Source organism: Acartia tonsa, chromosome 4 (genome assembly GCF_053477335.1).
Source record: "Acartia tonsa isolate MP-2025a chromosome 4, ASM5347733v1, whole genome shotgun sequence".
NCBI lineage: Eukaryota > Metazoa > Arthropoda > Copepoda > Calanoida > Acartiidae > Acartia > Acartia tonsa.
This window is the reverse complement of record NC_137263.1, coordinates 44,006,172-44,033,136: the sequence shown is the minus strand read 5'-3', so window position 1 is coordinate 44,033,136 and position 26,965 is coordinate 44,006,172. Positions and strand designations below refer to the sequence as shown.

Below are 26,965 nucleotides of genomic sequence, written 5' to 3'. Positions count from 1 at the left end.
GAATAAATTGTTCAAGTTTTATTAAATTGTAAAAAAAGTTAATATCACAAAATATAAAATTAAAAATTAAGCTAAACAAGGGCAGTGATTTAAAATTACATTGAAAATCATTTTGTCTACATTCTTAAATTATATCTACTTAAAAAGTACTAAAACTTATCTTTATTTAATTATGCATTAATTTAATAAGACTAAAAATAAAATTGAATAGAAGTAAAGTAAAAAAGTTTTCAGTTATTTGGCTAGTTATATAAACACAAAAATTAAAAACGATTAAATGAAAAAACTGAAAATGTTAAATTTTTTCTACCTATTTAATCAAAAATGAGAAAAGTAAATGAAATGTAATTTTACTTTTATATTTTTTTTCTTCCAAACTCTGATTTAAAATCTCAAAATGAACTTGACTTTAAGTATCGATAAATTACATTAAAATTACTAAATTTAATTTAACTTAATACATTATATTATAGATTTTTCATACTTTAAAGTAATATGGCAGTAATAAGTACAAATTAAGCAAAAAAAGTATTTAAAACTAGCTCAAATAAAAAAAAACATTAGAAGAAATTAAACTATGTTATAATCAATCGCTTAAAGTACACGATCATTTTTACTTTAATATACTCCTATCATTAAGTATAAAAAGTAGTAGGTAAGTTTTTTGCTTAAGATTTCAAAAACTACTAATTTATGTGGTATTAGGCTATTTTATTTTAAGATGGTATTGGGATGGTTGACTTATAACAAAACACATAATAACCCTATTTGCAGTCTTCACGTTAGTATAAGTTTTTTATTGAACTAAAATATGAACTAAAGAATTAATATAACCATCACTAAGAACATTTGTATTCTCATAAGAGTCTCCTTGAACTAATATTACAAACTTATCCGTCACATTGACATTATTTCTAAAAGATAACTGCCATGTATCTACAATATGTTCAAGTTTAAACATATTCCGAGGATCTTTTATGATTTTGTATTTGATAGGTTTGTCTGACTTAGCCGCTAATAATTTCATTACACTTTGATCACTCACTGTTTGATTTTTATGAACGGTTAGTTCAATAACAAAATCATGTTGTACAGCAGTATCATCATCACTACGCTTACTTCTACGCCGTTGCTGCGGCGGCAAGGGGCCACGCCGTCTGCCCGCCGATCCTGCATTCATCTGGCACGAGAAACAACCTTCGGTGTCGATAAAGTCATCGGTACCCTCGCTCCAATCGCCAAAGTTCCAATCCCATGGTTGGTAGGAGGAAGGGTTGACGGTGGCGATGCAATGTCCATCTCCGATGCTGTGGTAACCTGGCGGACACTGACATAAACTGGCTCCACTTATCAGCAGGATGCAGCCAAAAGAGCACGTGGCATCCACACAATCTTGTCTGCCATCCATAGAACCTGATATGCCACCGCCACCAGCCTGATTTCTGTCTCCAGGACCATGCATGCCAGGTGGCCTGCTCGGTACTGTGCCCGGATATCCTCCTGGTCTGGCATTGTCATTGTAACCTGGAATTTGGCCGCTTCCCGTGTCGTCTGGATATCTTCCTCCTGGTTGCAGGGACGTGGCCGGATATCCTGGCTGTCCTGGATATCCTGGGTACCCAGGTCTCCCATTTTGACCACTCGGTGGGTAGCCAGACCCTTCATCTTGGCCTGGATATCCAGGTCTGGTATTTTGACCGGGAGAAAATCCTCCTGTTCCGTCGCCTGGACGTCCTGATGTTCCAGGATAGCCACCAGGTCTGGAGCCTCCTGGGCGGCCATTTGTGCCAGGTAAATCATATCTACCCCCGGAGCCGTCAGTCTCACCGCGCCTTCCATCATATCCATCTGTCTGTCCAGATCCACCGTTGTAGCCTGGTCGTCCAGTTTGACCGGGGTATCCGGGCCTGCCATTGTTACCTGGCCTACCATTTTGGCCAGGATAACCTGGTCGGCCAATACCTGGACCATCACCTCCCTCCTGGTAGCCTGGGTAAATATTTCCATCTGGACGAACAGTCGTTCGGGAGCCTCCAGTTGATGGTCCGTAGCCTCCAGGTTGACCAGGCCTACCTGGATAACCTCCAGTGCCCGATTCTCCTGGATATCCAGGTTTACCATTGAATCCCGGTCCAACAGGACCATTGTAACCGCCACCAGGTCGCCCATTGCCCTTAGGATATCCAGAACCACCTCCATACTCACCTGGATACTCAGGATACCCCTCAGAATGATTACCTCCAGGCCTGTACGGCTGTTCTGGCCTCCAAACTCCGTCCGGACCAAGTCCATCACTACCCCTACCACCTCCCTCCGGGACACATCTGCCCTGGGAATAATCAAAGTAGAATGTCTGCGGGCACTCACACTCATAGCTTCCAATGGTGTTGATACATCTTTCATTGCCACACGGATTATATTTTTCCTCACACTCATTGATATCAACACATTCATTATAGTAAAGATGAAGTTTATATCCATCCTCGCAGCCGCAGTTATCAGAGCCGGCAGCGCAGTCCTCCATGCAGAATGTGCCAGTAGAGTCCAGATGGAAGCCTCGGGGACACACACACTTGTAGCTTCCGTCTGTATTCTTGCAGGACCCTGGCGGCGGACACAGACCCTAAACATGATTATTTGTCAAATTATCTTGGATTTTTAAAAACAAAGAAGCTCAGCAATAACAAACAAGAAAAATTATAAAAAAATAATAGAGAAAATCTAGGCAATTTAAGCTTTTACAATTGTTATATTGTGCCAATATCTAACAAGATAAGTAAACATTTATGATTTTTTAGAACTTTTAGTTTTGAATAAGATATTTAAGGTTGCAAACATAAAATTTGTTGCTAGAGCAATCAATCAGATAATGTTTTCTGCTTTTTAGGAAAGCCTTGCTTTTGTCTTTACCTGTTGTTCTGCGCATTCATTGATATCAGCACATCTGTCTCCAATCTGTTCGTAGCCTGGCGGGCACATACACCTGTAGCTACCCTCGGTATTTACACACTCCTGTTCACACCTAGATATTATAATATATTAACACCCAGTTATACACATACACCTGTAGCTACCCTCTGTATTTACACACTCCTGTTCACACCTAGATATTATTATTATTACAACTATAATATGTTAACACCCAGGTATACACATACACCTGTGGCTACCCTCTGTATTTACACACTGTTCACACCTGTTTACTCCTGTTCACACCTGGATATTATTATCCTGGTATTAAAGAAGCAGAATATTTGTATATTATGATCATTAAAAATCTTCAATCTTAAAAATTCATCCACAAAAGAGAAATTAGTGTCGTTCATGGACGGCTAGACCCTCGGATGAACAGACATTAAATTATAATAGAGTAGCTAGGATGAAGCTTTTATAGTGCCTACAAAAAATGACATCATACTGGCCTACCATTTTTTAATTATAATGTATGGTGGCCTGTGATTGGTAATTTAATCTGTGTATTGGCTTTTTGTGTAAGTCATTTGTACTGTATGATGTCCTTTTTTTTATAGGCACAATAAAGAGCTCCAGCTATGATTTGTACCTGTGTTGACCAGTCCTGCATTCATCAATGTCCCTACAGGTCCTGCTGTCTGGATTAAGGATGTATCCTGGCGGGCAGGAACAGGTGTAGGAACCAAAGGTATTGTAGCACTCATGCTCACACGGGTTCGGGCCCTAGCAACAAAATAATATCAATTGGTGATCAGTTTTAATTAGGGACCATAAGAAATAAGACAATAAACGACAAAATAAATGCAATCCAAATTTTGCTAAACAAAATTAAATTTTTATACGTTAAATTAATGAATGTAAAAATTTGGAGACTGCTAGTTGGAACAACCCAATCAAAACTTTGGGGACCAGAATAAAATTACTGTTTCAATTTTTTGTCAAGGAGATCTTGCAATAGAAGAACCAACGGGACATTCTAATATAGATAAAAAGCCATAATTATTCTAACCTACTTTAGTTTACTACATATATGAAAAAAAGTTGTTAAAAATATTTTAAATCAATACACCTTTTTTATACTTTTATTTTAAACACAGACGTTGAGAATAGTGATGGATATAGAATATACTTGGATATTATGACAGGGGGAAAATAATCTTCAATTTTAGGTTGCTAAATGGAACTCAATATTTGTAAGTTGGTTTATCAAGTAGGAGGGGAGTTGATGGAGTAGAAAGTTGGATTTGGGGTATCGTTATTTTAGCCTGCTGCGATTTTATGTTATTAGAGAACATGAAAATCTGGAGTAACATCCAAGTAATAATAAATCCATTAAAAAGTCGTTCTCTTTATGTAATAAGTTGAAATGTAATTTAGTTTTGTACACTTTAGTACAAAAATCCATTTAAATATTTGTAAAACTCAAGAAAACTATATGTACACATGATGTACTGTACAAAATCAGACCCTCAATTTGTCTGTCATAAAATATATTACCCCAGTACATTCGTTGAAGTCTTGACATTTAGTTTTAGTTGGGTCAGGTACATAGCCACGATCACATATACATCTAAAATAATACATTTTGCATTAAGTTTTGAAATTGTGTTGTCAAACAAAATGAAATGGGGCTAATAGAATAATTAGAATAAATAGGGTTCTATAATAATTTATAATTTCTTAAATTATTAGGAAAGAAGCTACTTTGTCTGTCCGTCCGTAATGCTGTGGATGTGATTTTCTCGGTTTATCTTTCTTGGTTTGTACTAATAAAAATATATTTCTTTACTTTTTCACTCAATCTTTTTTATTAACACTGAACATCTGCTTTTAAACTCACTCTGTCCGTTTATTCATGATTTTAGGTGCTTTGCTACTTATGTATGTTGTCATTCTTGTAAAGTTCTTTATGGAGGGGTTGAGATACGATATGGGTGGATATAAGCTGAAAAATACTAGTCAATGGTTCCTACTATTTAAATTTCTTAGTAGAACGATAAACTTATGGACCTTAAAAGATTTTTAAAAAACATATACAAAAATAGATGGACCCAAGTTTAAAATTACCACTAAATAAACACATGAGAAAGTTAGTTTTAAATTAGTTTTACCTAAATGATCCCAAAGTATTTATACATTGACCATTTTTACATAGATCAGCCATTGTTTTACATTCGTCTATGTCCTCTCCACGATTATTCATTCCTAGACAAAATATAATCATTAATTTTACATAGATCAGTTATTGTTTTACGTTCGTCTATGTCCTCTCCACGATTATTCATTCCTAGACAAAATATAATAATTTTTACACATATCAGCCATTGTTATACATTCGGCTATGTCCTCTCCACGATTATTCATTCCTGGACAAAATATAATAATTTTCACATAGATCAGCCATTGTTTTGCATTAGTCTATGTCCTCTCCACGATTATTCATTCCTAGACAAAATATAATCATTAATTTTACATATTGTTTTACGTTATCTATGTCCTCTCCACGATTTTTCATTACTATTTAGACAAAATATGATTTTTTTGACATAGATCAGCCATTGTTTTACATTCGTCTATGTCATCTCCACGATTATTCATTACTAGACAAAATATGCTTATTTTGACATAGATCAGCCATTGTTTTACATTCGTCTTTATCCTATTCGCGATTATTCATTCCTAGACAAAATATGATCATTTTTAAAGAGATCAGCCATTGTTTTATATTCGTCTATATCCTATCCGCGACTATTTATTCCTAGACAAAATATGATCATTTTTAAAGAGATCAGCCATTGTTTTCCGCGATTATTCATTCCTAGACAAAATATAATTAAGTTATATAGTTGGAAAGTTAACTTTGTCTATTACTATCGAAACATAAATGAAATTCAACTATTTCAGACAGTCATATATTGTTTTTGATTCAACTATAGGGTAGGGTGGGTCGATTTTGGAATTTCACATTAGTACACATTGGCAAGGGTTACTGGGCCATTATAAAACCCTGTGAAACTTTAGAGGTTTATTTAATCCAAAAATAACGGGCGCGCGGGGGATATAAAATGTGCCTGCCTCATTATAAAACCAAAAATTGAAATTCCTTAAAACACAGGCATGTTGCATATCAAAATGACCGCATTGAAATACTGATTACAGATCTGAAAACCGCTTAAAAAAATATTGATTCAGTCTGAAATGATTTTCAAATAACCTTCCAAAATAAACAATTTTGACTAAATCAGCAGTTTTTAGGTACTTAATGAGATCTTATTCGAAATAGGAGCAATGTTTTTAAAAACGGTTTTCAGATTCGTAATCATCATTTCAATGCGGTCATTTTCATATGCAACATGCCTGTGTTTAAAGTAATTTCAATTTTTGGTTTTATAAGGGCGTGATCACTTTTCATACCCCCCGCGCACCCGTTGTTTTTGGATTAAAAAACCCCTTTCAAGTTTCACAGGGTTTTATATTGGCCCAGTAACCCCTGCTAATGTCTACTAATGTGAAAATCCAAAAAAGACTGCAAATCGACCCGCCCTACTATAGGGGGCATAATTTACAATTAGATCCCTCACTCTAATACAAACTAACTTTCTTACTTATTTTCTTTACTTCTACAAATGTCAAAATGACTTGAAAATGATTACTGAAATCAAAGTAAATGTTCATGTCTTAGAATAGTGTCTTTTTATTCATATCAGGTAGACATTCTTTCTCTAACGTTTTTAGCGGGACAAGGCGACTAAAAAATCAGCCATGTGACGTCATAAAAACGAGTGATTATCCATCTCTTTTTTAGTGGTTTTCTTTCCCACTTCTTCTCTTATCTCCAACATTTTTATGACGTCACATGGCTAATTTTTGAGACACTTTGTCCCGCTACAAACGTTTATATATTAATATTCTAAGTAACCATGCGGAAATATAACTAACAATTTGGTCTTTACAACAATTTACTAACCTTCAGAATGGCAAAGCTGTTTAAACTGTTTAGTGCCTCTAGCCGGACACAATTCGCAAGAAGGTCCCCAACCAACTCCCATAGAGCAACAACAATCTGTTTTGGTCACATCTATCTGGCCACCGTCAGCACATCTAAATATTTTTATTTAGTTTTTAAGAAAAATTTAAATTGTAAGATACATAAAAGAATCACAATATCAATAAGAGGTGAACAAATTTTCATTTCAATTTTTACCAGGTAGGAATGGATATTTGACTGTAAATTACACTGGTACACAAAGTTTTGATTGGGTGGTTCCAATCTAGAAGTGTTTACACTTTTTAACCAAAAATTTAATCTAAAGAACATTATGGATGCTAAGAGAAATAAATTGCTGACTGGTTATAGAATCTTTAATTCCAGATGCCATCTCACAAATCAATAAATCACATTTTCTGTAAAGAGATCATGTATTAAATTTTAAATTTCTTTCAGAACTGTCTAATTAAGTAAGTTATAGGGTAGCTTTGATTAAAAAACAACGCTTTCTCAGTGGAATAGAATAAAATGTATACCTGCCACTTTGTATAGAATGGAAGCAAACTCTTTTCCTGTTATCTACACATTTCTTTCCATCTGTGGACACAGCGTATCCTTGTTAGTTTAGGGACATTTTAACATTTATTTATAAATTTGGGTTACTGGTTTAGCCTAATTAAATTATATAAAGCTTTACCAAAATCCAAGATCTTTAAAGATCTTTCCCTATCCAACTAATCAGACATATTCTCCCTTGTTTTTCGAATCGCTGGAAAGTGTCATGTGTGACGTTACAAAAATACATCTAAATCCATCACTTTTAAAAATGGTTTCCTTTCCCACTTCTTCTCTCATTCCTCCCTTTTAGACGTACTTTTATGACTTCACACATGACACTTTCCAGTGCTTCATTTTTTACTTTTTTAGGAACAAGTTATATCTATCAAATGCATTTAAAAAGTCGAACTAACACTAAATAAAGAACAAATACAATTATCCAGGGATCTAAAGGGATAAGACAATGGCTGATAAATTGATGTAAGTCCCAAATGATGATACTCAAAATTAACTCACTTGTAGATAACAATTGCTGGTTAAAACGTTTGAACACTCAACTTAATGAACCAACCAATCTTAAGTCTCCAAAGTTAAGCCAACGACTAATAAAACGTTATTTTAAACTTTATAATAGCTTAATGTCCCCTCCCTCTCTGACAATTATCTACTGTCTAAAGTTAAATAATGTCTGACAGTCCGTCCGTCAGTCGTGATGAAGCTCATCAAGGAATATCCCAACTGGTTGTACAAAGTTTCTTGGGGGTTCAAAACACTACTTCCATCAAAAAAAGGTAAAATATAATTTATGTAAAATAATCTTAGATTGGTATTTTATTGATTTGTTAAAATGTTAGTCCTGCCTTGTTTACACTGACATTGGTAGCCGCCTTCCGTATTTATACACCTTAAATTAAAAACCTTGAAAATTTTAAAACTTATAACTCATCTCCCTCATTTTATGACGTCACAGGAATCAAAAGTAGTACAGATTGGGCTTCGTGTCATAAGTAGCCTCCTTCCGTTTTTGATGCACCTAAAATTTCAAACCTTTATAATCTTTAATTTAATAACAAAATCAATCTTTTTAAAAAAAAGATTTTACAACTAGATAATTGCTATTATCTTCCCCCCCCCCCCAAAAAAATCAGGGATTTTACCTTCCTTCTCCACAGATGGCAGGATTCTCCCCACACTCGTCTATATCAACACAATCATCCACCCTAAATATATATTACTACATTGAGTCCTATGTTTTAACAATATTGAATATTTAGCAATAAGATTTTATTAAAATAGTTGAGTTATTTTTCACAAAATTACTTTTTTCCCTGATAACTGTTTCCTAAGTACAAACAAAGGACCTAATCCTGTTACCTGTCAGGTTTACTATATCCTGCTGGACAGGTACAAACAAAGGATCTAATCCTGTTACCTGTCAGGTTTACTATATCCTGCTGGACAGGTACAAACAAAGGATCTAATCCTGTTACCTGCCAGGTTTTCTGTATCCAGCTGGAGAGGTACAAACAAAGAATTAAATCCTGTTACCTGCCAGGTTTCACTGTATCCTTCTGGACAGTTACAAACAAAGAACCTAATCATGTTACCTGCCAGGTTTCCTGTATCCTGCTGGACAGGTACAAATGAAGGTTCCAATAAGGTTCTTGCATTCATATCTACAATTATTCGCATCTGTCTCACACTCGTTCAAATCTAAAAAAGCAAAGCATTAAATAAAATCAAAAAAATAATCAAATAGGATAATAACGGTTATATCTAAACTTTATAGAACATGTATTGCATGTAATAACTAGTATAATACCTTGACAATGTTTACCATCTGGTGCTAGAGTATATCTAAACTTTATAGAACATGTATTGTATGTAATAACTAGCATAATACCTTGACAATGTTTACCATCTGGTGCTAGAGTATATCTAAACTTTATAGAACATGTATTGTATGTAATAACTAGTATAATACCTTGACAATGTTTACCATCTGGTGCAACAGTATATCTAAACTTTATAGAACATGTATTGTATGTAATAACTAGCATAATACCTTGACAATGTTTACCATCTGGTGCTAGAGTATATCTAAACTTTATAGAACATGTATTGTATGTAATAACTAGTATAATACCTTGACAATGTTTACCATCTGGTGCAACAGTATATCTAAACTTTATAGAACATGTATTGCATGTAATAACTAGTATAATACCTTGACAATGTTTACCATCTGGAGCCAGAGTATATCCAAATGGACAGATGCATCTAAATTATAAAAGTAATAATGAAAATATATTGATAAGAATAAAATAATAAAGTCATGATTGATAGGTTCAAACTAGCAGTGACAACAGCAAAGTTTTACCTGAAGCTGCCAGGAGTATTATGACACCTGAAAGCACAATCATGTTGGGAGTTTGAACATTCATCAACATCCTCGCAAATTCCTGAATTAGAGAACTTCTTTCAAAAAGTGTGTCTGACACCTTTATTGGATTGAAACGTTTCAACCACTAATTGTTATCTACAGAAGGTGTAATTTTGTGTAACATCATTGGAGATGCACATCAATTTATTGGCAATTCTATTATTCCTTTAGATCAGATGATTATTTTTACCTGTTTGTCCTGGAGTGAATCCATGAGCACAGTCGCGCACAAATCCTCCCAACATATTTATCAGATGTTTATGTTTACCTGTTTTTCCCGCCATATTGGTACACGTGCTTGATCAGCTGATCATGTTTATCAGTTTGTCCCGTCATATTGGTATACCTGCTTGATCAGCTGATGATGTTTATCAGTTTGTTCCGCCATATTGGTACCCATGCTTGATCAGATGATCATGTTTACCTGTTTGTCCTTGTGTGAAGCCATGATTCGCACACAAACTATCCACACAATACTAGACACTTGCTTGATCAGCTTATCATTTTTTCTTGTATGTCTCTGTGTGAAGCGCTGCGCATAGTAACCCACAAACCCTGCCACAATATTAGAACACTTACTTGATCAGCTGGTCATGTTTACCTGTTTGTCCCGCCATATTGGTACACCTGCTTGATCAGCTGTTCATGTTTACCTGTTTGTACCGGAGTGAAGTGAAGTCTCACACAAACTCTCCCGTCATATTGGTACGACTTCTTGATCAGCTGTTAATGTTTACCAGTTTGTCCCACCATAATGTTACACGTGCTTGACCCATCCACCATGTAGGTACATGTGTTTGATCAGCTGATCATATTTAATAGTATGTTCCGCAATATTTGTACATGTGTTAGATCAGCTGATCATGTTTACCAGTTTGTCCCGCCACAATGGTACATGTGCTTGATCAGCTGATCATGTTTACCTGTTTGTCCCGGAGTGAAGCCATGCGCACAGTCGCACACAAACCCACCCACCATATTGGTACACGTGCCATTACCGCACAACCGCGGGCTCTCACACTCGTTCCTAACCACGGGAAGTTCATACCAATTAAATATAGTTATAATTGTAATTTGTTCTATAATCTAATGTTTATTTTGCAAATAGTTCCAAAACAAACAAAAAAATTAGAAAATCAAATGTTGTTTCTAATATTATTCTGTATAGGTACTATTATAATGGATTTAGAATATACGTGGATATTAAAGACAGGGGATAAATTGTTGTCAATTTTGGTTGCTATTTCCCTGGCATTTATTGGTCAGTTCGTTATTCCAGTATAATGTATGCTGACCTATCATTGGCAATCTTAATTGTATGACGTCATTTTTTTATAGGCACTCTAAGGTGCTTCCTTAATGGTGCAGATGTATAGGTATGTAACTGTTCCTGTCAACACACTCATGACCGCTGGAATCCAACACATAGCCGCTTTCACATTCACATCTAAACAAGGATCATTATAATCTTGTGAGGGGTTAATTTTGCTAAACTTATTTAAATAGAAAGTATATATGTAATCAAAAGCCTATTTGATCTGGAGTGAACATAATTCTAAAAACAACAATTTTATTCCACAATTTGCACGCTATAAAAACCCTCGCTTGAGCCTCTATATAAATATTAAGTTTTCTTTTACATTTTATATTATTCCAGCTATTTCTTTAAATCAATTTCCAGTGAAACCCAAATACATCTAACGAGCTACCTACGGATTCAAATAATTATCTCAGCTTCTTTTGAAGCTAGAGGGCAAAAAAATTACTTCATGTTTTGCTTCCTTCACCCTTTTATTATACAACCTTATTTTTATTAAAGACAAAGAAGTTATTTTTTTCAGGTGATAAATGCACAAACCTGTAAGAGCCATCAGTATTGATGCAGCGACCATTCTTACACAAATCCTCCATCATCTCACACTCGTTATAATCTTCGCCGAATTCGCCGCGCCCCATCCCGCCGGGACACAGCTTCAGAAACTCGGCGGAGCCGTCCGCCGGGCATTCTTCACATCCACCGCTGGCGGCGTCAGCCCCCCATGCTTGTCCCATGGTGCAGCAGCATGATTTGCGGGTGAGGACGCCTGGCCGCGGCGCTAGACATATGTCCCGCCTGTTCAACAAGTGAGAGTTTACAATAGAGCAAAATTATAGTACAGCAAGGGTGATTATGTTGAATAACAGTAAATTTGTTCAAATTAGTAGATAAGATGATAATAGAGACAAAAATTAAGAGAAAAAAAATCAGAAAGAAAAGTAGGAGAAATGGTGTGTGTGTGTGTGTGAGAGAGAGAAAATTTTGCCAAAAAAAGAAAGACATTATGTATGGATTTCAAAACAGAGAATGAACAAAATATCTGTATTGTAAAAACATTCCTGTATTGATCAAAGCATCTTCCCTGTCTCTTATCTAAACATTGCCTGCCAGAAGCATCCAGGCTCCATCCATCCTGGCAGCTACAGTCAGCCCCACCATCCCTGTTCCTGCAGAACCCGTCCACACAGAAGGTCTTGTCCTCCACACACTCATTGACGTCCAGACAAACAGCTCCCTGGGCATCAAGTTTGAATCCCACCGGACATGTACAAACTGAGGAGCCCATGACGTTGTCGCATGCGCCTGGTGGCGGACAAAAGTTCGGATCTTCACATTCATTCTTATCCTCGCACGTACGGCCGTCGGCTGACAGTTGGAAGCCGTCAGCACATTCGCAGCTAAAGCTGCCGGGTATATTGCGACAGCGGCCGTGCCGGCACAGATTGTAATCAATCCTACACTCGTCAACATCCTCGCACACTTGACCAGCGGCCAATTTAAAGCCAGGATTGCATTTGCAGGTGTAGCCGCCAACATGATTATGACAGGTGCCATTACCACAAATACCTGGATTATTCCAACATTCATCCGTATCGACACAGGAATCTCTAGCCGATGTCAGTGTGAATCCCTCCTTGCATGTGCACTGAAAGCTGCCGGCAAGGTTGCGGCACTCGCCGTTGTCACACATGCCCTGTATCTCGCTGCATTCATCAATGTCCCGGCAGTCACGACCGGTAGGACCCAGCTTGTAGCCCTCTGGACATTTACAGGTATAGCTTCCAGGTATATTGACACACTCAGAGTTTCCAGAGCAAGGACTTTGTAGGCATTCATTTAAATCCACACACTGATGAGAATCCTCATCAAATTCATAACCATTGTTGCATTCGCATCTAAAGCTGCCAACTGTGTTGACACAGCTGCCGTGCTGACACGCGCCCGGCATCAGCTCACATGCATTAATCTCAGTCCTTGTACCGGTCATGGGGTCCACCATCATGCCCGGCCCGGCCTGACCACACAGCCGCCTGTATTCTTGACTGCCGTCGGCTGGGCATTCCTCACACCCGACACCCCAAGCGGCTCCCATGGAACAACAGCAGACCATCCTTGTCTGCGGCTGCGTCATTGGTTGGCTGCAAGAGTTATCCGCAAACTTCATGTAACATCTTTCCTTCCGCATATCAATACACTCCCGTCCATCCTGTGAGACCATATAGTCTGGCGGACAATCACATTCATAGCTGCCAGCTAGGTTCACACAATTACCAGTCCCACAAATGGACGGATTTTGTTTACACTCATTAACATCAACGCACATCATGTGCGAGCTGTCAAGTTCGAATCCATCCTCACATGTGCACATGAAGCTGCCGAATGTGTTGCTGCACCTCCCATTCTTGCACATGTTCTCCATTTCCTCACATTCGTTTATATCCTCCAGGATGGCTGTCTCCGGGTTGGGTTTGAACCCGTATCCACCCGGACAGACCATCTTGTGCTCCTCTGTGCCCTTGTCCGGGCACTGTTCACAGTTTGGTCCCCACGCCTTGGCTGTGCCGGAGCAGCAGCAGGCTGACCGGCTAACCTCCTCGTCAAGACGCATACCACAGATGTTCATACCTGTATTTCATCATCAAAATTTTTGTTTTCACTTCATTGTCATTAATTGGTCGAAAAATCACGAAAAACTCTACTAAAATTACCAAATATTTCTTCGAATTAATTCAGTTGTTAGTTACAGCAGGGTCGAATATATCTTTTCAAAAATAATTTATTTTGATGTATTCCTGTGTCAGTCGTAGTGAACTCCAGATAGCACACCCCCTTTCTTTTATCAACGCAGCCCGCCCCAGAGGGGAGCAACTCAAAGTTGGGGGGACATTTACAGTCGTAGCTCCCCTCGGTGTTCGTACACGCCCCGTACAAACAGGCCTCGAGCTCGCTACACTCGTCGATGTCTGAAAATAGATTATCTAAAGTAAAATATAAAACAAAATATTAATTCAAACATTCATTACTGGTAAAAAGTGCTTTGTTTATATTTCAAAAATCCATATCATGCGGGGCTTCCTTGTACCCAATGCGACCTAACGCTACTCAAACCTATTGTTAATTCATTTCAATTAAGGGGGAGGGGGGTCAAGTACACTATTTTCAAAATTTAAGACACATCTATTTGTGTAACTAGTAGAAAAAAGTAAATTTTGGTATGTTAAGATTTCAGTTACACAAGGTTCCGTGACTTTTTACATTAAGTGTTTAAAAAAAAGAATATCAATAAACATAATATTATTTCTAAAACCTAACCTGTACAATTCTTCTTTGATTTATCTCTGACATAACCCTGGTTACAAATACATCTAAAATTAAAAAGAAACAAATTTAAGTTTTCATGAAAGCTTATGTCTTTTTCAATCTTACAAGCAAAAAAAATCAAAATCCGTCGAGAATGGCTCAGTAACGAAAAATATTATATAGAGAGACAAACATACATGCTAGTACTTTGGCAGATAGACATCCCATTATTTTACAGGACGACTGTTTTTTAGGGTTCCAAGGGCCATACAAATGACTTGAAAAAAAATTTAATTGTTCAAAACATTAATTTAAAAATAAATACAATTTGTTCACTATAGGAAAAGACTAGTAATGTTATTAAACTGTTTTGACAAGAATCTAAATAATATTGTAACTGGACAAAGTGTCTCAAAAATCAGCCATGTGACGTCAAAAAAATGAGGGAGTTTAGAGGAGAAGTGGTTAAAAAGAGATGGATAATCACTCATTTTATGACGTCACATGGAAGATTAGAGACACTTTCTCCAGTTCAAATCGAATAAGGCACGTTAAAAGAGTGAATTTATCAGAATGGAAGGGGGCAATTATTGTTAATCAGCTATCAAAAAGGTAGAATTTTAATAATCTTCATCGTTATTTGTTATATACTTATCCGGTCCTTCATTTTTATATCCTTTGATATTTATATCCCTCTAATCTGGCATGCAGAGGGAGGTTCAAATTGATGACAAATGAATCATATTCCTAATACTTTTAAGCTAAACAATCATAAGTAAGAATCAAAAATAAAGATTTTTTCCATTACTCTTTCCTTATCAACAGCAGCTTACCTGAATTCACCGGGCACATTTTCACATCGTCCATGTGCACAGATGTCGTCGAAATGTGAGCACTCGTCAATATCGACACATAGCTGTTGGGTGGTGGGGTTGGGGTGCATATACCCGTTGTTACACTCACAGCGGTACGAACCTTTACAAATTTGGACTGTCATTAGCGTTGTATTAAAACCTACAAAAATTTGAACAATTATTCAAGATGATAAACATGAATTAAACAGCTGATAGAAGCGATTGTGTGTAGAAATTTTCACACAATTGGGCTATGAAAGATGAGGTTCTTATGGCAATACTCAAAAAACGCCTATCTCAAAAACGCCCATCTCAAAAAAGGCCTATCTCAAAAAACGCCCATCTCAGAAAACGCCTTTTTCATAAAATGCCTACTACATTTTTAAAAATTATCTTGCAGTGAAACATCTCAGTCTATGAAGGTATTGTGAATATTGTACAATGTTTACATAATAAATCTTTATATTGAAATATCTACCCCTGAAGTATAATGTCACTCTTTTACATTCCTTAGGCACTTGATCACAACACAACTAAATAACAAAAACTTTTTCCTATTAAATTCATGTTTTAAGTTTCTTTATTTCATATATCTACTGCAAACAACACAGTTTATTTTTCGGTTATTACAATAAGATGAACAACTATGAGCTCTATCAAAACATACTTATTATCTATTTTCTTTATTATTTGACCTAATATCTTGAATTAACAGAATATCAGGATGAAATGTTGTAAATATGACTAAACCTAGTAAATTTGTTAAGAGATATTCATAAAGATGTTGTGGAATTTTGGATGGGTGAATTTAAAAATAGGGTAATGAAATTTGGGTAGGGTGTAAGGAAGGGATAAATAGTTTGGAAAACACAAAATTTTGTTCTAGTTTTTATTATGCTTAAAAGAAATTTTTGATTCATGTTATATAATTATTAACATACACAAATAATATACAAAATATTTATTGAGTATGATATGCTTTAAACTTATCAGAATTGTATAGCTGTTCCTCAAAATAAAAAAATTAGTTTAGAATAATTATTATAAATCATAAAGCGATTTAACATTTTCTATTTAACAATTTAACAACCTACATATTTGATGAATTTGGGGGGAAAATAGGGTGAGGTTATTGTAATGTCTTATCCCTATATTCCTTCTTATTTTTACCAGATTAAAAAATAATTTTCTTCCATTTATTTAAACTATCCCTATTCTCTTAATATAGCAGTTACTCTTTAGTTTACCATTTTATCCATCTTTGTACATAGTTTATTAACTGGACGATTTGGTAACTGTTTATCTGTGTTTTAGATAAGAGATCATGAATGACAAGTATTGTATTATTCTATTGAATACTATTTATAAATTAGGCTTTTTTAAAAAAAATGTAGTGGGCATTTTATGAAAAAGGCGTTTTTTGAGATAGGCGTTTTCTGAGATGGGCGTTTTTTGAGATAGGCGTAATCTGAGATGGGCGTTTTTTGAGATAGGCGTTTACTGAGATAGGCGTTTTTTGAGATGACCCGTTCTTATTGGATAAAAACCTTTAAAAATTTATTAGAAAGCTTGTAATAATATTCCTATCGATTTCAAACTTTACATGAAGATTTCTATGATAGTAATGAAAATTATAATCAAAAATTTGTTTGACTGATTTTCTGATTTACCAAGCTTTGCTTTATTGGAGGATATCATCCTTGTTCTGAACTATATTTCAGGGATCTCAAGGGATAAGACAATGGACAAATAAATGACTTCACCACTTATGATAAATAAAATAACGCCTTTTTAAAATCAAATTAATTGGTGGAAAAGTTTGGACAGTTATAGTTTGTACTAGCCGACTAAGATATAATAATAACCCATAAAGCATTTAGTAAAACAAATGAGAAAATACAACTTTTGGGACCATTATATTCTATAGTCCAATGTCCCCTCCCTTCCTGACTTTACCTCCAAAATTGATGCATTTTCCATTCTTGCACAGAGTAGGATCTCGAGAACATTCATCTATATCTTCACATGTATACCCATCTCCACTATAGCCATGGTCACATACACATCTACACATAGAATAATATATACAGAATATTCATCTATATCTTCACATATTTACCCATCTCCACTATAGCCATGGTCACATACATATCTACGCATAGAATAATATATACAGAATATTCATCTATATCTTTACATGTATACCCATCTCCACTATAGCCATGGTCACATACACATCTATGCATAGAATAATATATATAGAATATTCATCTATATCTTCACATGTGTACCAATCAACACTATAGCCATGGTCACATACACATCTATACATAAAATAATATATATAGAATATTCATCTATATCTTCACATGTATACCCATCTCACTATAGCCATGGTAACATACACATCTACACATAGAATAATATATAAATAAAATATTCATCTATATCTTCACATATTTACCCATCTCCACTATAGCCATGGTCACATACACATCTATACATAGAATAATATATATATAGAGTATGCATTTATATCATCACATGTATACCCATTTCCACTATAGCCATGGTCACATACATATCTACGCATAGAATAATATATATAGAATATTCATTTATATCTTCACATGTATACCCATCTCCACTATAGCCATGGTCACATACATATCTACGCATAGAATAATATATATAGAATATTCATCTATATCTTCACATGTATACCCATCTCCACTATAGCCATGGTAACATACACATCTACACATAGAATAATATATAAATAGAATATTCATCTATATCATCACATGTATACCCATCTCCACTATAGCCATGGTCACATACACATCTACACATAGAATAATATATGTATATAGAATATTCATCTACATGTATATCTTCACATGTTTACCCATCTCCACTATAGCCATGGTCACATACACATCTATACATACAATAATATATTTACACATGGAATGTTATTGTTCAAACACTATATGTAGAACTAGCGGCTACGCCCCTAGAGGCCTCTAGTGGCACTTTAATTGTTTTTATTTATATTCAAAATATAGCTATTTAACGTTTGATGTTTATTTTTCGTTGAACTCTCTTTCTTAAATCGATAAATTTTAAAAAAAAATTAATTTCTCTAGGAAGGGTGGTGGTACCATCCCCCAAAATAGTTATAAACCTTCCCGGGACATATGGGAATATACCCTGTTAAGGAGAACCCAATCAGTTCAGCGGTTAGCGAGATCCTTCGGTACAAACACACAGACACACAGACACACAAACATCCTGTTACTTTATTATAAGGATAATGAGTATATATTGATATACTAGGTATTTTGATCACAACCTCCATTGTCTTTCAAGCACCATAGAATAATGAGTAAATAGTAACACTATACCCGAACCTCCATCAGTATTGATACACTTGTACTTTTTAAAAACTTCCAAGCTCCATAGAATAATAAGTCAAGAGTAACAATGCCATAATTAAGAGTAATAATGCCATAGAAGGAGGGAGGTTCTGATCTAAACCTCCATTAACGTTCAAGCACAATAGAATAATGAGTATAGAGTAACAATATTCCTTAAACTTCCATTACTTAAAAAAAATATAGAATAATGAGTATAAAAAATAACATACCTGAAACCTCCATCAGTGTTGATACACTGGGCCTCTTGGTCACAACCTCCATTGTCTTTCAAACATTCATTTATATCCTAGAATAACAAAGTTAGAAAGTTTAAATTTAATATCCCTGAAATTTACCACTTCCCTTCTTCTAAATTTTAAAATATATTTCCCTGAGAGATTTTTATATAAAAATATAATTTTTATATTTTTCTGAATTCTGTCAGATTCATGTATTAAAAGTCGAACAACGGACATTGATTGGTGCTGTACAGCCAAATTTGTTAAAGAGCAGCTGCGCCAATAACAAGCGGTCGAACCTTGCAGTTAAATCCATCCCCAGTGAAGCCTTCCTGGCAGGTACAGTCATAGGAGCCGTTAGTGTTGGAGCAGGTAGCAAATCTGTCACAGTTGTGGATTTGAAGCTGGCATTCATCCTCGTCCTGGCACCCACCATCCAGGTTACCTGTCACTAGAAATGTGAAGGTGCCATTCTATAGGTCTTAATCATTGTATCATGGGAATGCAATTAATGAGACAGCGCAAAATGGCACCATAAAATGAAGTCATACAATAAAGTTGTCTAATGAGAGGCAAGTATACATTGTAATTGACCAATGGTAAAATATATAATATCCTCTCATTGGCGTCATTTTTTGGGTGCCATTTTGCGCTGTCTTCAATTATAATACTTAAATGCAGAGTTTTTGTTTGCTTAGCAATTTGAGTACTTTCATTAATCTTGATTGGTTGATTCAAACTAGCAGTGATGGATAAATTTGTTTATCATGGTAGAATCCAGAAGAAGCAAGGCATAAAAATTTATGTATGCACAAACTGATATTTATTAAAAAGAGGAAGGAAAAGAAAAAGAAAGGTGGATGAGATGTTGGATAGAAAATCACGAAATCTTTACATATCAATATATAAAAGATGTCTTTTGTAGCATGACCGACAGACTGACAGACTACAGGATGCGTTTTTGCAAGATGTATCTTCACAGGAAAAATCAGCAGACTATCTTAAGTAGCTGCGTAGAAAATTATATTTGAACAATAGCGGAACGTACAGACAAAGCGACTTATGGAATACCTCTTGATTTAAAAAAAATACCTGAAAATCCTTCATCACAGAGACATTTGTAGGATCCAAGAATATTCTCACACTTTCCGTTTCCGCAGATCTAAATAATGCATATTTTTGTAGCGAAGCTACTCTAAAACGTGGGTCTGTCCGTACGTCCGTCGTGTAAAGGTCTGGTGGTTAATTCAGATATGCTATATTCGTCCTATCAAGTTCAACCTATTTATGAAGATTCCTGCAACAATAACGTATATTGCTGAAAAGTTTGTTCGTCCGGGACAGTTAGCTCTTTTTGTTAATTTGGACATGTGGGAACAGCTACAACAAGTTTTAATTTTATAAGCGAAGCATCTCTATAATCAATTTTTTAAAGTGTAAGTATGTCCTTAAACAGTATCCTGTATTTAAGCAGTTTTGCAACAAATTTACTTACTTATATTGTCTAGACTTATACATTTTTCATTCTGCTTTTTCAGTTGTGACACTCTACAAGTGTTAATGTTCGTTTGTACTAGCGTTCAGTGCTTTGCTTCTAAATGATTAAAGTCCCTCAACAGATTCTGACGTCATACGATAAAATAACCAATGAGAGGACAGCATAAATTTTACTATTGGTCAATTAAGTGTATACTGGCCTCTCATTGGCTATTCTATCGTATGAGGTCATAATCTGTTGAGGGACTTTAATCATCTTCGCTTTGCTTTTATAAATGGTGGTCATTCTTATTTTTAAATTAGAATACATAAACAGACAACTGGGTAACTGTCACTAAATAAATAAAAATAAAAAATAATTTGTATTGTAAACTTGATTTAATTGCATATTTATTTCTGCACATTTAACATAGATATAATATAAACAATAAAAAGGCTAATTGTACTTTATTGCATTCACTATGAGTTATAATAATATAAACATAAATACAATTATTGTGTATTATTATTAGCATTTAAGACCAAAATGCCTATTACTATTAGATAGTTTTGGTTTTTGAATCACTAGTGGTTGCACCCCAAGCATATAGGAGCTCTGTATTCGAAGAGTAGGGAAAACAGAAAAATATTCTAAAACTATCTTAACACTAAAATCTAAGGTTTGAATAGCCTAAAACCATTATATGACCTAGGGCTTCTATATAAAAAAAGAACTCAATCCGTTTATTAAGGTGCACCTGGCCTCTAGGAAAAAACGGAAATGTCAAGAAAATAGTCTAAAACCATATCTAGGAGCTCTTTATTCAAAGAGTAGGGTAAGCAGAAAAAATCTAAAACTAAAACTAAAAAAGACTTTGAATAGCCTAAAACCATTCTATGACCTATATGAAGTTTTCATAAAATGAGGAACTCAATCCGTTAAGTAGTTATCAAAATCTTGAACTAGCTACAGACAAAAACATATTAGTGTTATACTCATTAATGTCGACACAAGAGGTAGCGCCAAGGTCATTATCAGACCATCCTTGCAGACATATAATGATGGAATATCCAAGTTTACCTGTGTGTTGATGTTACACTTGTTTTTGTCTACACAAGAATAGCATCAAGGTCATAATTAGACCATCTCTATAGACACATAATGATGGAATGTCCCAGTTTACCTGTGTGTTGATGTTACACTTGCTGATGTCGACACAAGAGGTTGCATCAAGGTCATAATAAGACCATCTCTATAGACACATAATGATGATGTATCCCTGTTTACCTGTGCGTTGATGTTACACTCATTAATGTCGACAAAAGAGGTAGCGTCAAAATCATCATCAGACCATCCCTACAGACATATAATGATGTTGTATCCCAGTTTACCTGTGTGTTGATGTTACACCCGTTGATGTCGACACAAGAGGTAGCATCAAGGTCATCATCAGACCATCCTTACATACACAGAATTATAATAGATCCCACATTACCTGTGTGTTGATGTTACACTCGTTGATGTCGACACAAGAGGTTGCATCAAGCCCCATCATGAGACCACCACTGCAAACACAAGTATACGACCCCTAACATTATTACAATTTTTGAACGCACTAAAATTTCAGTCAGTTAATATCACCGTAAGGAGGAAAAAAATTACGTTCATAATCAAATGAGGTGGGAAATTTATAAAAAAAAATATTTATCATCTTATTTGGCAATTGCAGGGTCTGGGGGCACTTGAAGTAATGAGAGGGAGGGTAGTTGGAAGTCGACCAATTGAACTTAAAAAATTTAGTTTTCAAAAGAAAAAGTATTTTTTTTATATTTGGGGATTAATTTTTTTCTAGAAGCGATTTCACTGGAAGCGAAGAGGGTTAAGGTAACCAACTCTCAGTAGTAAAAAAACCTATCCTGCACCTATAAGAATCATCATTATAAAGGAGAACTATATAGGTTAGGCGAGATAGATTACATCCTGTTATTTTTTTCATATAAAATTCAGGATTCCCCATTAAAATTTAAAACTCTAAGTTTGCTAAAATTGTAATATTCCTCAGTATTAGTGCAGACACCGCCGTTACAGGGATCCTGAAGCACAGTACACTCGTCTATATCCTGGCAATCAAGGGCGTAGAAAAAAGATAATAGGAGGAATGAATTCAACCAACGACGGCGATATTTCTCAAAGTTTCTATTCGAGCACAACTTTTATGGCACTTCAGGCATTTAAAAGAAATCCCCCCTTATTTTAATTATTTTCCTAAAATAATTTTTGAAAGAAAGTACCAAACAGATAAATATTCGATTTATACATTTGTACTTTTTGTACTATGTACTTATTGGACAAATAGAAAACAGTACGAGAGTTAATTTACTCTGTCTGTCATTCTATCGGTTATGTTTCATATTAAACTCTTTTGTGGATATCAGCAACCCCTTCCCCTCCCCAACCCCAAAAATATGATGACTACGCCCTTGCCTGGCAGGTACGACCATTAAGGAGTAGCATTTTTCCAGAACTACAGCTGCAGCTATATGCCCCTGTGTCATTATCAAACTTTCATAATCTGAGAGAGAGAGAAAGGTAGGAGGGTTAGGTCATCTTGTCAAACTATTGTACTAGAACATTTTTTATTTGTTTATGAACAGGCAGAATCACTAAAGGTATGATAGTAAGGTATTGGCTAAAAAGGTTTAGGCCTTCCTAAAAAGAAGTCTTCCCCTTTTGCAATTTATTTAAAGATAGGGAGAGGTGGTGGGGGTCAGTGCTCAAACCCACTTTGAAAGGGAAAGAGCCAGCATTTTAAAATTGCATCATTAAAATGAAAGTTTGATTCCTGGAGAATTGATACAAAGTTCATCACAGCCACCATTATTAACCACACATTCATCTATATCCTCACAAGACAATCCACCCTTCACCTTAAAAATTATAATAATTAATACATTCTTCACCAAATGTATGTATAAGTAATACTAAAAGCTAAAAAATGGCTCTTTGTAATGTAATATAATATTTTCCTCCCCTTCATAGATAATATTAAAGGGCTATAGGGGAAAGTACACTGGAAAATAAAATAATAAAATCTCACTTGTTTATAACCTTCATCACAGACACACTGATAGCTACCCATCATGTTCTCACAGACGCCATGCGAGCATATACCACTTGTCCTGCTGCACTCGTTCACATCCTTGCATGACCGTCCGTCCGGCGCCAGCTCATGACCCGGCGGACACTCGCACTCAAATGATCCCGGGGTATTAAGACATCGTCCACCGCGGCATAAAAATCTATCCTCCGCGCATTCATTGACGTCAATGCATGGCTCCATAAATCCGCCAGATTTGAAACCTTCGTGGCATGAGCAAGCAAATGTTCCTTCAACGTTGACACAGGATCCATTGCCGCATACATCAGAAATAAGACGACATTCGTCAATATCCTTGCACTTCATGCCTGTGGCGTCCAAAGCAAAGCCATCATTACAGATGCACTGGAAAGAACCCATGGTATTCTTGCACTGACCATTAGCGCACATATCGGGAAAGCTGGCGCACTCATTAACATCCGACTCACCCATAAACCCATTCCCCTTCTTGCACAGCTGACTGTATTCTTTAGTTCCATTTCTCGGACACTGTGAGCACTGATATCCCCATGCCTGTCCCACTGTGCAACAACACATTTCTTTCTTGAATCTTCCCTCAATAGGATGTTTGCACATACCAAGCCTGTACTCCATGTAACACGTCTCTTCCCGAAGATCCAGACATTTTCTGCCGGAGGAATCCAAGGTTAATCCATCTGGACAGGAGCAGACGAAGCTTCCATCAGTGTTGACACACCTGCCACCTTCACAAATATTGGGATCCAGCAAGCATTCATTAATGTCAAGACACGTCTTGCCGTCAGTCTTGGCAAGACCCTTGTCACACTCAGTATCACTGGGCAGGCAAGGTTCACAAGGGCTACCCCAGGCAACGCCAATGGAAGAACAACATTCTGATTTCAACGTCATGGCCTGAACATTATTCTCACATTGTCCATTAACTATTTTGGTCCAACAGGATCCTTTTCTGGCGTCAACACAAATTGTACCTGTTGAGTCCAAGGTTGTTCCTGGCGGGCAGAAGCACTTATAGCTGCCAGGCATGTTGATACAAGTGCCTCCAGTGCAGGCACCAGGTCTTAGACATTCGTCCTCGTCTCTACAGTACATTCTCTCCTTGTTGTAGAAAGTTCCAGTGGGGCAAATACACTGAAAACTGCCGACTGTATTTTTACACTGACCACCCTTGCATATCAAACTATTTATATTACATTCATTTTTATCCACACATTGTTTGCCAGTAGCATCAACTTCATAACCATCATAACAAATACATCTGTAGGATCCAATAAGATTTTCGCATGTTCCTTCACCACAAATTTCAGGATCTTGGGCGCATTCATTGATATCATTGCCGCCATTGGTAAAACCTGAGCCATGCGGGCACAGCTGCTGATATTCCTGGCTACCGGGCAGCGGGCAAGGGGCACACGAAGAACCCCATCCCATGAGGTCAGATTTGCCTGCAGAAAAACAACAACATTTTGACTTTGGAATCAGTGCAACTGATGGATTTGAACATTTGCCGTCTTTGTAGAAACCATAGCAGACGCCTTGCACATTATCAGTACAAGTTTTGCTGTCTGGTCCAAGAGAAAATCCGGGCAAGCACTGGCAAACATAGCCGCCATTTGTGTTAGTACACTGGCCACCCTGACAAGGATTACTGGCGCACTCATTCACATCCTCACACTTCCTGCCATTGGCCGCCAACTGGTAGCCAGGATCACACATGCATTTGAAGCCGCCTTCAAGGTTGACACACCGGCCTTTGGTGCATATTCCAGCTTGGGCGCACTCGTTTGAATCCCGGCAAAATGTTCCGTCCGCCGAAAGTTCATAACCCTCGTCACAGGAACATTTATAAGATCCAGGTATATTATCACACTTGCCCTTGAGGCAAATCATTGGATTTTCCCGGCATTCATCAATGTCGGAACAGCTGAGACCTGACTTTGATACGACAAAGCCATCATCACACTCGCACTTAAATGATCCATCCATGTTCGTACACTTGCCGTTGGCGCACATGCCTGTCTGTTCACATTCATTATGGTCAATACACTCTGATCCCGTGGAGCTTGGATGAAAACCAACCGGGCAAAGACAATCAAAGCCACCCTTAGTGTTGACACAATTGCCTCCCTTGCACAATCCCTCCTGACATTCATCTCTGTCAACACACAGGCCTTCTGAGTTTTGTTTAAATCCCTCGCCACATATGCACTCATAACCAGAGTCGGTGTTTACACATTTCCCATTAGGGCACAAATCTGAGCGCAGGGCGCATTCATCAATCTCATTTGGTGCAATAATCTGCATGGCCTGCTGGTTGCACAGAATATTATACTGCTGCGTTCCCTGGGCGGGGCACGCCTCACAAGCGCCCTCCGCCTTATACCGCCAGCCCTTAGCGATACTCTTGCCGCAACAGCAGTCAATTCTAGAGAGCTGGAAGGACATGGGGTTGGAGCATTGTCCATCACGTGATAGGGCGGTATAGCAGGTGCCCTGTCGGCCGTCAAGGCAGGATCTTCGGTCCTGGGTGGGGATAAACCCAGGATTGCAGATACAAATGTAACCTGTCGGATTGACCAGTCAAATATTTATAAAGCAAGGACAAAAATGTAAAAACTAGCGAAGCAATAAAATTTTTAGTCGTTTTTTTGTTAAAAAATGTATTTAATTGCCGTCTCAGGAGAGAAAACTAAACAATAAATCAATTATCACCCTTCATACAAGCTTTTAGAACAATACTTCTCATAATGATTGAAGGTAAGATTGATTCTTAGTGCTATGTATCCCTAAGGGTGAAGTTTTAATTGATTAAATATTTTAACGTGACTCAGGGAAAAGGGAATGTGATTCTGACAAACAATTCTAAAGGAAAATTTCCCCACAACCCCCTTCTCTTTTTTCTTCCCTTCTTATCCAACCTCCTTCACTTACGTAAAAAAAACAAGTCTTACTCCAACCTTACTCCAACAAAATATTAAATTTTGCGGCATTTTCAATTGGAATTTTTAGCTAAATAGCAGACCCTGAATTTGACTGACTATTTGCCTGGATCAGTGTTGAGACAGCGACCATTATGACAATCATGGTTGCCAGACACACACTCATCCTCGTCCTCGCATTCCTGGTCTCTGACCACAGGGTTGCCAAATTAAAAATGGATACTACTTTTTTTTCTAAATTTCTAATACAGATTTAAATTTAATATTTACTTTTATTTTTACTAATTTTAATTCAAGAAGCCATATATGACAATCTATTTA

At 36.4% G+C, this 26,965-nt stretch overlaps 1 protein-coding gene across 2 annotated transcripts; it reads right to left on the bottom strand.

The window, feature by feature from the left end:
• Positions 1-26,838, bottom strand: LOC145317322 (fibrillin-1-like). Of its 2 annotated transcripts, XM_080158344.1 has the most exons (30): positions 26,751-26,838; positions 23,667-26,269; positions 23,415-23,496; positions 23,054-23,118; positions 22,629-22,689; positions 22,065-22,159; positions 20,185-20,254; positions 19,392-19,543; positions 19,084-19,160; positions 17,391-17,500; positions 15,414-15,555; positions 14,593-14,645; positions 14,077-14,243; positions 12,343-13,909; positions 11,821-12,079; positions 11,355-11,409; positions 10,886-10,991; positions 9,900-9,981; positions 9,747-9,799; positions 9,127-9,232; positions 8,677-8,739; positions 8,380-8,423; positions 7,498-7,576; positions 6,941-7,074; positions 5,085-5,178; positions 4,471-4,543; positions 3,563-3,696; positions 3,065-3,103; positions 2,911-2,983; positions 1-2,623 (listed from the first exon to the last, which is right to left on the bottom strand). In XM_080158344.1, exons 2-30 carry the CDS (start codon positions 26,148-26,150, stop codon positions 797-799), a joined length of 8,346 nt encoding a protein of 2,781 aa, XP_080014470.1. In that variant the 5' UTR covers positions 26,151-26,269; positions 26,751-26,838; the 3' UTR covers positions 1-796. The 2 variants fall into 2 exon arrangements, with proteins under 2 accessions (XP_080014470.1, XP_080014469.1); XM_080158343.1 differs by lacking the exon at positions 3,065-3,103 and having other exon boundaries at positions 2,911-3,022.
• Positions 26,839-26,965: the final 127 nt, after the last annotated feature.